The 14,888-nt window shown below is 35.7% G+C and overlaps 3 protein-coding genes and 1 long non-coding RNA gene across 5 annotated transcripts; 1 reads left to right on the top strand and 3 right to left on the bottom strand.

Annotated features, from left to right (window-relative positions):
• Positions 1 to 200: 200 nt before the first annotated feature.
• Positions 201 to 2,063, bottom strand: LOC102618663 (berberine bridge enzyme-like 13). Its single transcript, XM_006468282.4, has one exon. The coding sequence runs from the start codon at positions 2,006 to 2,008 to the stop codon at positions 401 to 403; it is 1,608 nt and encodes a 535-aa protein (XP_006468345.2). The 5' UTR covers positions 2,009 to 2,063; the 3' UTR covers positions 201 to 400.
• A 4,808-nt stretch (positions 2,064 to 6,871) lies between these two features.
• On the bottom strand, positions 6,872 to 9,178 carry LOC102622015 (tetrahydroberberine oxidase-like). The gene has a single exon (XM_006468293.3). The coding sequence runs from the start codon at positions 8,683 to 8,685 to the stop codon at positions 7,090 to 7,092; it is 1,596 nt and encodes a 531-aa protein (XP_006468356.2). The 5' UTR covers positions 8,686 to 9,178; the 3' UTR covers positions 6,872 to 7,089.
• A 2,004-nt stretch (positions 9,179 to 11,182) lies between these two features.
• LOC127900243 (uncharacterized) lies at positions 11,183 to 12,763 on the top strand. The gene is made up of 2 exons (XR_008052336.1): positions 11,183 to 11,350; positions 11,514 to 12,763. It is a non-coding gene; the product is annotated as an uncharacterized LOC127900243 (long non-coding RNA).
• On the bottom strand, positions 11,561 to 14,701 carry LOC102618959 (berberine bridge enzyme-like 21). Of its 2 annotated transcripts, none has more exons than XM_025094806.2 (2): positions 12,981 to 14,701; positions 11,561 to 11,936 (listed from the first exon to the last, which is right to left on the bottom strand). In XM_025094806.2, exons 1-2 carry the CDS (start codon positions 14,596 to 14,598, stop codon positions 11,842 to 11,844), a joined length of 1,713 nt encoding a protein of 570 aa, XP_024950574.2. In that variant the 5' UTR covers positions 14,599 to 14,701; the 3' UTR covers positions 11,561 to 11,841. The 2 variants fall into 2 exon arrangements, with proteins under 2 accessions (XP_024950574.2, XP_052290783.1); XM_052434823.1 differs by lacking the exon at positions 11,561 to 11,936 and adding an exon at positions 12,227 to 12,288.
• Positions 14,702 to 14,888: the final 187 nt, after the last annotated feature.

Below are 14,888 nucleotides of genomic sequence, written 5' to 3'. Positions count from 1 at the left end.
ATGAACATTATATTCTTAAAAGGCTCCAACTTCTCTAGATTATCTCTATTTGTTGCCTTTGGAGGGACGAACGTATGAAGGTTGCGGCATCTTACATTAATTTCCAATAAATTAATAAAAACATTCTGGGATCGGACCAATGAAAACCAAGTCGATCAACTTATACCCTAATTCCCAAGTATTTTTCTGTAAATGAAAGAGACACAAGACAAAAAAGTTGATATTGAAAGAAACATTAAATGTCATTTCTACAACATTTAAAGCCACGATATATATATATATATATATAATATACTTAACATTTTTCTATTATGTTTAAAAAGCCAAACATTATATCTAATACAAATAAGCTACTATTATTCCAATCAAGCCATACATCGCTCCAACTCTTCAATAATCTCTAGCCTTGCTGCAGTGGAAGAGGTGGAATGCTCTGTTCATGCCTGAAAAAGTTATCGGGATCGACTTTGGTCTTCACTCTTACCAACCTCATGAAATTATCCTTAAAATACCTGGACCCCCAAGCAGTGGCCTGAATGAAACTCGTGTTACTCTTGTTGTTCATGCCCAAATCAAGATCCCTGTAATTCACATATGCAGCCCTGGGTAACATTGAAACATAAGGAGCCATGTAATTGTACAACCTCCTGATCCATTCCATATGCTTCGCCATGTTCTTGTCTCCGTCTTGCCAGTTAGTTACGTACTGGATTTTGAATAAAGTACCATTTCTGTGAGGAAAAGGAATTGCAGATTCTGCAATCTTGCTCATCATTCCACCATAAGGATTCCATATTGACAACGGACCTTCTTCTTCCAGAAATCTTTTCCACAGCCCTTCAAGTGCAGTTTCAGGAATTGGTTCTCTAACAAAGTCTGATTTGGCTTTGAAATAGTTCTTGAAAGTAGATTTTCCCTGCAGAAGAACTTCAGGTGGTGTGTTGCTTGGATAGCCGGCAATATACAGCGCAGATTTGATCCAGCTTGTTTCGATACAATCCTTTTGGGTCAATCCCAATTCCGGGAAGCTCTCTTGCATTACTTGGAGAAGTCTATCAACTCCACCAAGAAACAGGGCATTGTAAGAAGTTGAGATAGTTCTTTGACCTTTTCGTTCGGGGATTTCAGCTGCTTGTATAATTACTCTGATGAAAAGATCCTCATCAAGCTTATCTGCAACTTGTTGCCATCGGTAAAGTATTTTTGTGGCGCCCTGTTCTAGGGTCTTGGTTACTGTAAACACAGTCACAGTTTCCGGAACTGGAACGAGTTTTATCTTCCAGGAAAGAATAATTCCGAAGCTTGCTCCTCCTCCGCCTCTAATAGCCCAAAATAGATCTTCTCCCATAGCTTCTCTGTCGAGAATCTTGCCATTAGCATCAACAATTCGGGCATCCAGGACATTGTCAGCTCCCAGGCCGTATTTTCTCATCATGGAGCCATAAGCACCGCCTGTTATGTGCCCACCAACGCCTAAGCTTGTGCAAAGACCAGCAGGAAAGCCATGGATTTTGCTTTTTTCAGCAATTCTGTAATAAACTTCACCGATCGTGGCGCCAGTTTGAACCCAGGCGCTATTACTTTCAATATCAACGCTTATGGCTCGAAGCCTGGCAAGGTCTACAATAATGAAGGGTGTTTCAATTTCGGAAACATAAGAAAGACCCTCATAATCATGGCCTCCGCTTCGAACTCTAAGATGGATTCCAAGCTGTTTGGAGCAAATAACAGCGGCTTGGACATGGGATTCGTATAAAGGTGTGAAGATAAACTCAGGTTTTGGCATTGAAGGCGTCAAGTACCTGAGGTTTTGAGCAGAGGATTGTAGGATAGAACCAAATGAAGAATTTGTTTGGTCGCAGAAGGTTGAGAAAGGAACTGAAAGATCAGAATTGGAATTGAGGCAATGGATAAAACTGTCTTCAACTGAATCTGAATTTGTCCGTGAAGCTGATGATAACAAAAGGATTAAAAGTAATGAAAGAATATAGCTGCTTGGAAACGCCATTTCTTTTATTGTTCCAAGTTCAGCTTATGGGATTTGTGTTCAATAACTGAGAGCCTGAGTTGTCTTATTTATAGAAGCGATTCTCTGATGAGTCTAACGTGTATTTGAGCTAATCCTAACGTCACGTTCGGCTATTTGTAGCTTATTATTCGGGGGTAAATTGTCCTGCAGATTCAACTTCTAGAGACTCCGCCTTTAACAGTGGTAAATATGATTCTTGGATTTTGGTTGCTTTATTCCATTCCTTTTTCACGTGTTTCCATCAAATCCTTAATTTTTTTTTGTTACTTGTCACAAGTTCTCAAGGGATTTACAAAATTTTACTTATAACTTAAAACTTGGTGCAATAAAACAATATAGAGTGGGGTAACATAATTTTGTCCTCAGGATTGGTACACCTAATCTCATTCACATGCACAACATTAAATTTGTCCATACCAGTAACCGCAACTTAAAAAGTCTTGGTCTCGATTAAAAAATGCTTAAGTTTTATTGTCTACTCACAGGTCAAGTTTCATGATTTTAGTTTGAGAGAATAATAATATTTGATAAAGTCTATGTTCAAACGATAACAATGTTTTATTGATTTGATGCATTTATGAACAAAGAAAAAATGAAATAGGTTTACTAATAAACGTGTAGATCAGTTGATAATGAGCTGTTCTAATTTAATTAAGGTTCTCGGTTCAAGACTTAAAAATATAAATTTTTACCGTTTTAGTGGTCTTATCAGACTCGAATTTGGATTAGTTAAGATTTAATGTGATTTTCGGATACCAAATGATTTAACATACAAAAAAAAATTCATTATATTTTGTTAATGATAATATTTGCGAGCATCAAAGCTTAAAACCTAAAAATAAATCAGCCATAAATTTGAAGGGAGAACATGTTATAAAAAATTAATCATCAAATCTCACGGTAGTGAAACTACAATTTGTTTCTTTTACCTTTTGTCTTCATAATATCAACACGCATCAGTTTTCTTCTACATGATGTTTCCGCAACCATAAGTAAGATAATTAGAACGTAAACTATGAGCATGATTTAAAACTTTCGACGGAATAATTTGACAAAATATTAAAATTGATATCTCTGGGCCTACTCTTCATCATTATGTTCGTAGACAAACGGAGGTTGCTATGTTACAGCACACACCCAAAGCAAATAGCACACGTGTCCTGACTTACAGACAAAAAGCAATGCAAAGACATTAATTAATATATGTAAAGCAATGCGGGCCACTTCCAGGAACAGTTAAATTTTATATTTAAAGAGAAGCTTGAAAAGAAATGAAAAGATAGAACTTGGCAGTGACTAGTGAGGCTTGTTGGAAAGAGGATCGAGATTGAAAATCATCTACTTTTTATGTAAATTGATTATGACAATTGTGGCAACATTACTTGTTTAATAAAGCAGTGCCAATTTCATATTGGGAAAGTGAGTGGGCCCTTTTTTTTTGGGTGGAGATTTTAATTTAATTATTTCTCCATACATTGTTGAAAAATATCAAGCTTAGTTGTTAATAAAAATAAATTTAATGTCATGCAGTATGGGTCAATGTGAAAAAATTCTTCTCATATCTCTTTATAAAGGGGCTCCCGCTCCATGAACTTTGACAAAGATTGGCCTTGAATAGATTCTGTTTCGATTACTACTTTAACAGGTAACCCTAAGCACTATGTCAATCTTATGTAATATATATCCTCTCTGTGTTTCTTATTATATTGATAAAAAAATTTTACAAAATATCACGCTTGAGTAAGAGATATCCCAGACAATTAAGCAATATTCAATCAACACTAGTGTTTTGTTTTACAGCCAGCTGATAATATATCTTGAGTTGCAAACAGTAGTTTAGGGCTAAAATTCTATTAGGGGTGTTCTGAATCCAATTCGATCCGCTCAATCTATCTAATTCATAAAAATCTGATTCGTAAAAATCTAATCTATGGATTGATAGATTGGATTAGATTAAAAATTAAAAAATACACAGTTGATGAATTAGATGTGGATTCACTTTTGTAAATCCATAAAAATCTGTGAATCCAAAAAAAAAAATATTTATTTAATTAAAAAATAAAACTTATAAATATGACATTAGTACTTACTAATAAATAAATAAGTTAAAATATAATTATATTAACATCATATTATATCTTATCCAATAATAATATAAAACAAAAATAAATTAAATAAACAAATATAACTTCCTAAATAGTTAATTTTCACGTATTGATCTAAACAAATGAGATTTTTTCTTTTTGATGTGTTATATTTTGAAATTTTGAAGGTATTTTCTAACTTTATTTAAATAGTTAATTTTTTTAATCTTATTTAATTTTAATTTTTATTGGTAGTAAAATTATTTTTATTTAAATTTTTTTTATTTAGTTAGTTTGTGGATTGGAAAAAATTAAAAAATTTTAGTCCGCAAACCAATCCACATAATGTTGGATTGGATATGGATTAGGTTAAATCCACATTCGATTTGGATTGAATTTCACTAATTCGTAGATTGAATTGAATTGAAAATTTATAATCAACAAAATTGTAGATCAGCGAAATTTATAAACGAACACCCCTAAACGGTATTCACCTAGATGGAGAGGAGATTAGGTTGTTGTTAGTGTAATTTAAAAGAAAAAATATTTGCTTCACTTGCCTTTGGGACTCTTTAACTAACCATTGGAATTTGAATTCCGAAAAAATAATAACTAAAAAACGTTATGTATTCCAAGGTTAATTTTATTATAATACAATCTAAATGTCCGAATCAATTTTATTATGATGTAATCTAAATGCCTGAATAAAGGCGAGTCGAATTTATTTTCGAATAATTAGGAAAAATCCTTCCCCCGACGGTGTATACGAGTGAATGGAACCACATCATATATGTGGGGAAATGAAAAAGTCATCTATCGAACTAACGAGTTGAGTTGTAGTTTAATGGTCCAGTCAATCCACAAAAAAAATATGACCCGCTTTTATAAATTTACAATAAACAAATGGCCTGCCTGGACTTTCTTTGGCGTCCTTCAAGCACAGCGCTCCGTCCAAGCGCCGCTGAATGCGCTTTGTCTGCACGTCTTTTTCACCGTCAAACTGTTGATTATCAATCCATTCGATGAGATCTGTAAGGCTAAATTTCATTTTCAACATTATAGAAAATGGACCAGCATTTGCATTTGATCAATGCCAACTAGTTCAACACAAATCACCTACCTCGGCGCACAATCTTCGTTTGAAATGAAAATGGTGCAATGAATAGGACCCAAATTTCCAATTTGAAGCTCCACAACAAATATAACTCTGCAAATTGGAGATTGTGCTTGTGTATGGTCACTTTTCTCCCCCACTAGCTAATAGTCAAGGATCTTACCAATTTTTCTTATATATTCGGTTTGTGCTGTAATTCAACCACTATCGTGATTGAAATTTACTACACGTACCAATTATTAATTAGATCTTTTAGTGTACTTTAAACTGCTGCCACTAGCGTGGAAATCATATCACAAGCTGTTGCAGATAAATTCAGTCAGTGGATTCCTATAATCAAAATGACAAAATAATATTGGGATCAGGCTGGCTGAGCGAGTAGGATCACACTGTCGTCAATTGTATAATTAATGGTGCACTTCAAGGATTCATCACACTCATAACATGATAAGGATAACTGAATAAGTGATCAATTGAGAATGAACAAGTACGTACGGATGATTAATTACTAATTAAGTGATTAATCTGGAGCACACTAGTGACTTTCAAAATAATAATAATAGATAATCATCGATATTGAAACTAGCTCTGTTGGGTCGATTGGCTTATTAATTTGTAAAGCTAGCGTTTCTTGTTTGAAATCGTGGCAGCAATGATTTTATTAATTTGTCTTTTCTTTTACCTTTCATTTCATTATCTGATTAAATACTTGACCGGTGGCAGGCTTGCTTTTATGTCATAATTTCACTCAGTGAGCGTAATTTTTTAACTATAAGTTATAATTTCTAAGAACGGGTTGGCCTCTCACTGAAAAAAAAAAGAGGTTAAGTGTTCAAATAGAGAGTCATCTCAACAGTACCTATCATTTTCATTTCGATGAATCTCTACTGTTCTTTTTCCTTTTCTTTTCCCCCCCTGAAATTCTTCTTGCATGATTGAGGTTCACTTTATTATTGTTATTTTTTTCTGTTTTTATGTATACGTCATAAACAAAATTTAATTAAGTGTGTCAAAATGGACTCGGCAGAAATTTTAAGAGATGGATTGGGCCAATATTATTTGGGCCAGCATTCATTAGATAAAAGAGTAGAGCTATTGGCACCCCAACATTATTCTTACAAAACCCCATTTTAAATAAAATTACAATTAAAGACAATTGAAAATTGAACACATATAGAATTTTTTCAGCAAATTACTTAATTCATAATCAATCATTTTAAAAAAAATTATATACGTTATTTCCTATTTAACTAAAATAAATTGTACAAATTTAGAATAATCTATTGTTCTCTTTTGATTTCTTATTAATTAAATATTTTTATACTTAAAATTACTTTGAAATTATAATTTGAAATATGTGTTATTTCAGCTAATGATGAACACTAAAAAACTTATCACCCATATAACTTTTTAATTTGTGTGTAGATTAATAGTAAAATTAAAAAAAATTAAAAAATAGCACAATAATACTTTGAGTTTTAACAATAAAATAAATCAAATGAAAATTGAGAACTTAAAAAAAAATATCTAAAGAAAAAGGACATTTTCGAAAATAAAATAAATATAACTAAAAGGGGGGTTTTATGAGGAGATGAAAGGAGTGCCAATAGTCCAACTCTAGATAAAATTGGTAGTAACCTAGTAGCGATGACCTTTCTCCATTAAAGTGCATCAAAGAAACCTATTGGGTCCACATGGTAACCAACAAGCATTGTTGCCATATGTTTTAACTCAACAAGCCCCAAGGTCATTGTTATATATTTGACATCAGAATAAGTAGAGAAACATAAATATTTTCAGATTTTATTTTCTGAATCTTATGTCCAAATCATCCTAATATTATCTGCCTTTTACTTTCCTTACTATGGAAACACTGGGATGCTTTGTTCGTTCCTGAAAAAGTTATCAGGATCAACTGCAGTCTTCACACGAACCAGCCTCTTAAAATTATTCTTGAAATACTTCAAACCCCAAACGTATGCTTGTGCATAACTTGAATTCCCAGCATTGTTGTTCCTTCCCAAATCAAGATCCCTGTAGTTCAAATATGCAGCTCTTGGAGCCTTTGAAACATAAGGTTTCATGTATTTATAAAGCCTTCTCATCGAGCTTATGTGCTTCTCTGTTTCATCTTCTTCATCCCAGTTTGTCAAGTACTGGATTGCGTATATGTTACCTTTCCTGTGCGGAAATGCAATTTCTGAATCTGAAATCTCACTCATTCTGCCTCCATACGGTGTCAAGATCAGCACCGGTGCCTCTTCTTCCAGGAGAATTCTATACAGCCCTTCTAATCCAGTTTCGGACACGGGTTTTGTTAAGTAATCGGATTTTGCTTTCAAGAAGCCCTTATATTGTGTACTCCGATCAAGCAATACATTCAAAGAATCCTTTGTTGAAAAGCCGGCAAAATAAAGAACGGATTGAATCCAAGTCATTTCTGTGCAGTTTTCGCGCATTAGGCCCAGCTGAGGGAAGCTTTCTTGTAACAATGACACTAGTTTTTCAACCCCACCAAGATATAAAGATCCAAATGAAACCAGAACAGTTTTGTTACTGCCAGCTGAACTTGTAGTACTATCAGCAACTTCTAATACTGCATGGAGGAAAATGTCTTCATCAAGCTCATGTGCAACGTTTTGCCATTTCTGAAGAAGCTTGCTTGCACCTTGCTCCAATGTGTATCTAACATTGAAAACGGTAACGGTTTGGGGCACAGGAACAATCTTTACTTTCCAGGAGAAAATGACTCCGAAACTTGCCCCTCCGCCTCCTCGAATGGCCCAAAATAGATCTTCCCCCACGGATTTTCTTGTCAGGATTTTTCCATTAACGTCAACTATTTTCGCATCGATTATGTTATCGGCTGCTAAACCATACTTTCTGAAAATGGTGCCAAATCCACCCCCGCTGAAGTGTCCTCCAACGCCAACAGTTGAACAGCTGCCCGCAGGGAAGCCGTATAGCTTACTTTTCTCTGCAATCTTGTGGTATAATTCTCCAAGTATTGCCCCGGATTCGACCCATGCACTTTCATTGTCAATGTCAACCCTTATGGAGCGAAGATTGAAAAGATCAATTATAAGAAAAGGAACATCGGCTACATAAGATAGTCCCTCGTAGTCGTGACCAGCACTTCGGACTCTTACTTGCAGGCCGTTTTGCTTGGAGCACCTGATGGCTGCTTGGATATGGGATACATGGCTTGGAGTTATTATAAATTGTGGTTTTAGTGTTGAATTGTTTAGGAATCTGTGGTTTCGTATGGAGGATTGCAGGACGGAAGAATAATTAGAACTGTTAGTAGTGAGGAAAACGTTGGAAGCTTCATTAGGATGCTGCAAGTTTGAGGAAAAGCATTGCAAAAAGCTCACTTGAGTTGAATATGAAGTTGCAGAAAAACCTGAGATGCAAAGAGTACCCAATAATAACAGTAATTCAAAGTTTGTAACAGCCATGTTAATTCATATATGAATGTAATTCCGATGAGAAAAAAATGAGCACTTAAAGATGTTACTAGATATCGTATAAAGGTCGGCTTAAGGGAAAGGGAAATTCCCAGGGAGCACAAAGGGTAATAGATTATTAGAGGTTCATTGGCATATTACATTGTCTTCTTGGAGGCATAGGGCGGTAATATCAGGTTCCCAGCAAGTGTTCCAAAGGCCACAAATTGGCAATGAATTGTATGATTATTTGCTGAGTTAATTACAATAATTTAGATAGTTGTCCTGTTTGGAGATTTGGAATCTACTCTGCCGCCCAGAAAATGACTTCAAAGCTCTTTTTTTTTTTTTTTTTAACAGTACATTGTGATTTATTTTGGACAGTACAGCATAATTTAGGGTATGTTTTGGATTGCTTCCCAAATAATCAATTACTATGAAGATTCGCAAATTAATCAACTTTCCAAATAATTTACTAATATGTCTGGTGAATCAAGATTATGACAGAATCACTTTCTAAATAATTTTGGTGATTAATCATAAATTATATTGATTATAGACATAACGACCAAAATGGTACATATTTACCATAACAATAAAAAAAAAATTAAATATTTTGTTATTAGTAAACAAAATTCATATGTATCAAATTTTTATTAAAAAAATATTTTCAATGAAACAAATGAATATTTTTAAATTGATAAAAAAGCCACTGAGAAATTTTGTCATTATCAACCACTGCATCGCTGCCGTCTCAGGCAAATACAGTAATCTTTTAATCTAAGCTTTGGTGGCATTCTCGTTGGAAGAAAGCTTCACATGCCATCCAAAGAGCGGCGGCCACCGCAACGCGGCCACATATCTTAGACATGTGTCACTCATCTGTTTAGTTTTGTCCTATAAAAATACTATTATTATGTAAATCGATAAATTTTCAATATAATAGTAAATGTGGCATCATCGTATGGCCACTCTCACGGAGTGAAGATCAGTGGCCGATGACAGTTCGATTTATTAGTGGTTGTTTTTATGTTTTGTTTGACTTTTAAAAATTAAAAATTATTATTTATTTATTTAATTTTGTTAGAATGGTATTTTTAGAAATAATTAATTTCTTCAAGGGCAATTTTTAGTGTTCTACCTTACAATCATATTATTTTTAATCACTTATTTAAAAATCTAGAACATTCCCAAACATACTCCTAATTTTGCTCCAAAGGTATAAATTAAAGTGAATGGAAAACTTGAAAGAATGCACCTTTGTATTTACATTTCCGTCGCTTAGTTACAAATTAGATATCATTTTCTCGCAGGAGAGAGTGATGTGTCTTTGTTTATCATAAAAAGCGAGCTGGTTCTTAATTACTTTTGGTTTGAATGTGATGCCATGGCTGCTCTCTTAGCTCTTGGGTCCGTAGTGAGGACCAAATGGCTCAGTGCTGTGACGAATAACCTTGCAAACGTGGGGCTTGCATATCCCCCATATTTGAATCTGATGGGATTCTCCTCCAATTCCAAAATGGCATTTACAAGGCTAGTCTCAAGCACATGTCTAATACTTGAGACCTTCCATGCCATTGCTCTGCCCAGCTTGTGATTTTATTTTGAGTAATTTCACGATGTTTTATCATTACTTCAAATTACGTTGGTTTGTAATTTAGCCAAACGCAATTCAAATATTCAATATGAACACTCTCATGCCATTTGAGTATACAATAAATTTCAAGTGAAACAGTCCTGGTAATATTGCTCAATAAAATCCTGCCAAATGTTTTATATATTCTTTTTTCTAATTATAGTAACAATTATAATTGATAAGATCAAAACACGCGTCTATGAAAACAGGTGCATGAATGGTGAGACACGTCCATCATATTTAAAGTTTTCTCTTTTACAAATAAATATAAATTTTTTATCCGTTATAATCAAAATATCTATGAGATATAGTACCCCACAATTTAGACACTATCAGATGGTTAAATTTTATGAAAATTTATTAATTTTTTTATTATTTAACAAAGTGCTTAGGGTGAAGCGAGGATGAAACTGTATTAGAATTTGGAAGAAGTGACCTTCTTGAGACTCTGGTCCTGAATTAGAACTTTAATGAGTGCGTGAATTAATAATATTAATAATAATAATAATAAAAGACTCAAGGTTCCTTACAATGAGAGAATTTAACAAAGTAAAAATTTTGAAAAAGTCATATTCTAGGACAAAAGCTGAAGCAGCCCAACACAACACTTTAGCGATCCAATCCAAAATTCCCAGTCCAGGGTGAGAGTTAGAAAGGCCCATCCATTGAGAGTTTAGTTAAAGAAACACAACACTCTCGATTCAACCATTCTTTTTCATATAAAAAAAAAAAAAAAAAAACAAAGTTGACCAAGTCAATCCGACTCACCTCGATGATGCTACAGCTAAAAGGCTCCGTGTTTGTTTAGGAGTAAAACGGTAGGCCCACAACACTTTAAAAAAAAAAAAATCTTATTTCCAAACACAAATGATGAATGCCCCACCCAAACCTCCCGCGAACCCATCAAAGTGGCCAAAACGACAACCATTTTCTGCGTTGAAAATCTGGTTTCGTGAATAAGTTTAAAACGAGGAGAATGAGCGGCGTTTTGGCATTTTGTGGGGCTGACGTGCGCCGTGCGGTATCAATCAGTGCTCCAGGGTAATATCTTCTCCAACCACGCTCTAAGGCAACATGCCATCATTTAGCTATTATTATTATAAGCGGAACAAAATTAGAAAAAAAAAAAAAAAAGAGAAAGGAAATGAGATCTGGGTTTCAATTTTTGAATATGCTGAGTTCCTCGTACCCATTTTGTTCTCAGGAGAAAACGATCTTCTGGAACTTGAACCAATGACGTAGCTGATCAGGTAATGAAACGACGATATTTTGATATTAAAAGTCAAGAGGTTGGAAAGTTACAAACAGCGCATGCTCTTACTTTTCTATTTCATGGTAACACTAGAAGACAGGAGAATTATCAAAAATCAAATTTGCAGGCTTCTAGTTGATGATGGTGATTGGCACGTATGATATTCTTCGGCACATGGAAAATGAAAAAAGTCCTGTATGCGTAGTGCATTAAACGCGGATTTGGCGAACCAAGGGGCATCATCACAGTACAAAATTAGGACCATCAAACACCTTATCACTTAACTTCTCCAGAAGAAGCAAAGTAAAAGACCTCCTATCAGCTTCCAAGAACCTGTGGTGGAGCTCAACAGAGGGGTCACGCCAGAGTCAGATCCTGCAACCACCACCAACCCACTAATATTATGTACAACATGTCTTTGCTAATTGCATGTGCTTAAGCTTGACCCACCAATTAAAGATGCAGCTGAAATGTGTACGAGTTCACATTAAGCGATAGATTGGCATATTTTCAAATTATATGTATTGTTAGTTTTAATATACATTGCATTGCAGAGAAAGTAAGTCATCGCAGAACTTTCTCAGGGCATGCCTTAGCCGTTATGATTCACATACACACAATTTGTAGCGTTGAATAATCTAAAAAGTTTGTATACATATGGATCATATGAATAGCGGAAATTATGCAGAGAGCGGCGTATTGTGGACTTTCTCAGCAACGCCTTGCCCTGAAAACAAGTCAAGCCTACTCATTCATGGTTTCATTTCACAGCACATCAAACAATAGAACAGTCAACACCCATGAACTTTCATGCCATTAAATTTATTCAATGATGTTTATGTAGAGATTATTAGTGTTCTTTGACTTGGGTGGGCATCATCGCTTCACGCAATTTGAGTATTACAAGTCCAAATTGCAGAAACACAAAAAAAAAAAAAAAAAACCGTACTTTCCACTTCAACTACCCAGTTGAGCTTTCTACAATCATAGCTAGCCGAATTCTTAATTCACATGTCATAAAAAAGAAAAGACAATGGCCGCTTGCTAAAACTGTCCACCACGCACTCTTGCTAAGCTACAACTACTATTTGTCATTATGATGATGAAACTCTTCTGAATAAGGAGATAACAACAGCACAACTATTGTAGCCAAAAATTCAATATAACTACATATATAAATAATCTGATCTGTATTTCTGCTATTTGCAATAGACAACACCAGTAATGTCATGTGACAACAAAGTAAAACCAGAACAGAAACATATAGACAACTGAAAGGAATTGAATTATTCGCTCGTAATAGCAATACAAAAGCTTACTCCTATAATCCTATTTGCTGTATATAAAGCCTATAGCAAAAAGATCACCAACACAAAAGTGCTTTAATCAATCGTTTAAAAAGTGTCTTCTATGCCTTACTTGGTTGAGTGGGGATGCTCTGCTCATTCCTGAAGAAATTTTCTGGATCAACCATGGTCTTAACTTTCACCAACCTATCAAAATTACCATTAAAATACTTCTCCCCATACACTTTCCCCTCAGCATAGCTATCTTCACCATGATGATTGATACCGATGTCCACATCCCTATAATTCAAATAAGCACTTCGTGGACTCTTTGACACAAATGGAGTCATAAAGCTGTAAAGGCTTGTCGCCTGAGATAGTCTGTCCTCCTCAATCTCAGTTCCAGGATCACTCCAACTTATTGAATACTGAATCTTGAACAAGTTTCCTGCTCTGTGTGGAAATGCAGTCTCTGATGCTGGAATTTCAGCCATTTTTCCTCCATAAGGATTGAAGACCAACCCAATTTTCCCCAATTCCATCATTTGTTTCCACAGCAAATTCAGGGAATATTTTGGAATCGGTTTCTGAACATAATCAGATTTCCTCTTCAGGAAATCAGCGGAGTTAAGGTCTCTGTCCAGCAAAACATTTGGTGAAGTTCCATTATCGAAATTGGCCCACCAAAGAACTGATTGAATCCAACTCATTTCCATGACATTTTCTTTCTTCAGCCCCAGTTCTGGAAAATCCTTGGCCAGGAGAGTCACGAGACTGTCGGCACCACCTAAATACAACGCCACAATCGATGCCCTGACCGTCGGCTTCTTGTTTCTTGTAACAGGCTGCAAAAGCATTCTCATAAACAAATTATCATCCGTGGCCGGCGCCACCAACTGCCATTTATAGACCACATCCGTTGCATTCTCAGCCAAAAGCCTTTCAGCTCTAAACACGGTAACCGTCTCCGGAACGGGAACCAACTTGATCTTATAAGCCAGCACAACACCGAAGCTCGCTCCGCCGCCGCCTCTGATCGCCCAAAAAAGATCCTCCCCCATTGCTTTCCTATCGAGAATCCTCCCCCGAACATCAACAATCTTGGCGTCAACAACATTGTCGGTGGACAATCCAAATTTTCTCAACATGTTGCCGTACCCGCCGCCGCTCAAGTGGCCGCCAACGCCGACGGTGGGGCAGACGCCGGCAGGATAGCCGTGCAGTTTGCTTTTTTGCCAAATCCTGTAGTAAAGTTCACCCAATGTGGCGCCAGCTTCGACCCAAGCGGACTCGTCTTTGACATCAACATCAATCGACCGTAAATTGAACATGTCGAGGATAAAGAAGGGCCTGTCGGAGATGTAGGACAAGCCCTCGTAGTCATGGCCGCCGCTGCGGATTTTGAGTTGGAAGCCAACTTGTTTGGAGCAAATCACGGCCGCTGAAACGTGAGCTTCCTGCAGAGGGGTTATGATGACTGTGGGTTTCAGCGTTGATGAAAGGTTGAAACGGGCGTTTCGGATGTACGCTCGCAAGACTGATGCGTACGATGAATTGGTCTGAGTGACGACAATGTTTGAGATTTGTTGGTCTGAAGAGTTCGTTTGCTGCGTTAAGCATTGTAGAAAAGATTCATAGGCCGAATCTGAAGCTGCCCGTGTGATGGGGAAATTGAAAAAGCAAAGAACTAGAAGAATCGTTGAGAGCCGAAAAGAAGTTGAACAGAGTGTTGATATTTTCATCATTTCCATTCGTGTTCGTGTCTGCTATTCAACTTTTTACCACCCGCAGATTTTAATTTATAGGGGATGGTATGAGGAAACTCCCTTGAAATAGTTAATTAAAAGGGCCATTTGGACAACTTTAGATTTTGAAAATTCTAAAAATAAAATAGAATGTCAGAGCAATGTCCAGTTCAACTAGTTTATCGTTTACTTTTCTAATCAAGTGGAGAAAAAAGTAGGTGCTGTTACTCACACCGTTTACGGTACGTTTTTTTTTTTCTTTTTTTCCGTTTGAACAGTCTTAATTATCGTTTGAT

The sequence above is a fragment of the Citrus sinensis genome, chromosome 2, assembly GCF_022201045.2.
Source record: "Citrus sinensis cultivar Valencia sweet orange chromosome 2, DVS_A1.0, whole genome shotgun sequence".
Classification (NCBI taxonomy): domain Eukaryota; kingdom Viridiplantae; phylum Streptophyta; class Magnoliopsida; order Sapindales; family Rutaceae; genus Citrus; species Citrus sinensis.
The sequence above is the reverse complement of the archived record's forward strand: the minus strand, read 5'-3'. Positions and strand labels throughout refer to the sequence as shown.

What these genes read in the sequence shown, in the direction of transcription:
- LOC102618663 (XM_006468282.4), bottom strand. Translation starts at nt 2,008, where the DNA reads ATGGCGTTTCCAAGCAGCTATATTCTTTCATTACTTTTAATCCTTTTG.
- LOC102622015 (XM_006468293.3), bottom strand. Translation starts at nt 8,685, where the DNA reads ATGGCTGTTACAAACTTTGAATTACTGTTATTATTGGGTACTCTTTGC.
- LOC102618959 (XM_025094806.2), bottom strand. Translation starts at nt 14,598, where the DNA reads ATGGAAATGATGAAAATATCAACACTCTGTTCAACTTCTTTTCGGCTC. An exon ending in GAGCATCCCCACTCAACCAA is followed by an intron (nt 11,937 to 12,980) that starts GTAAGGCATAGA and finishes TGGTGGTTGCAG; the next exon opens with GATCTGACTCTGGCGTGACC.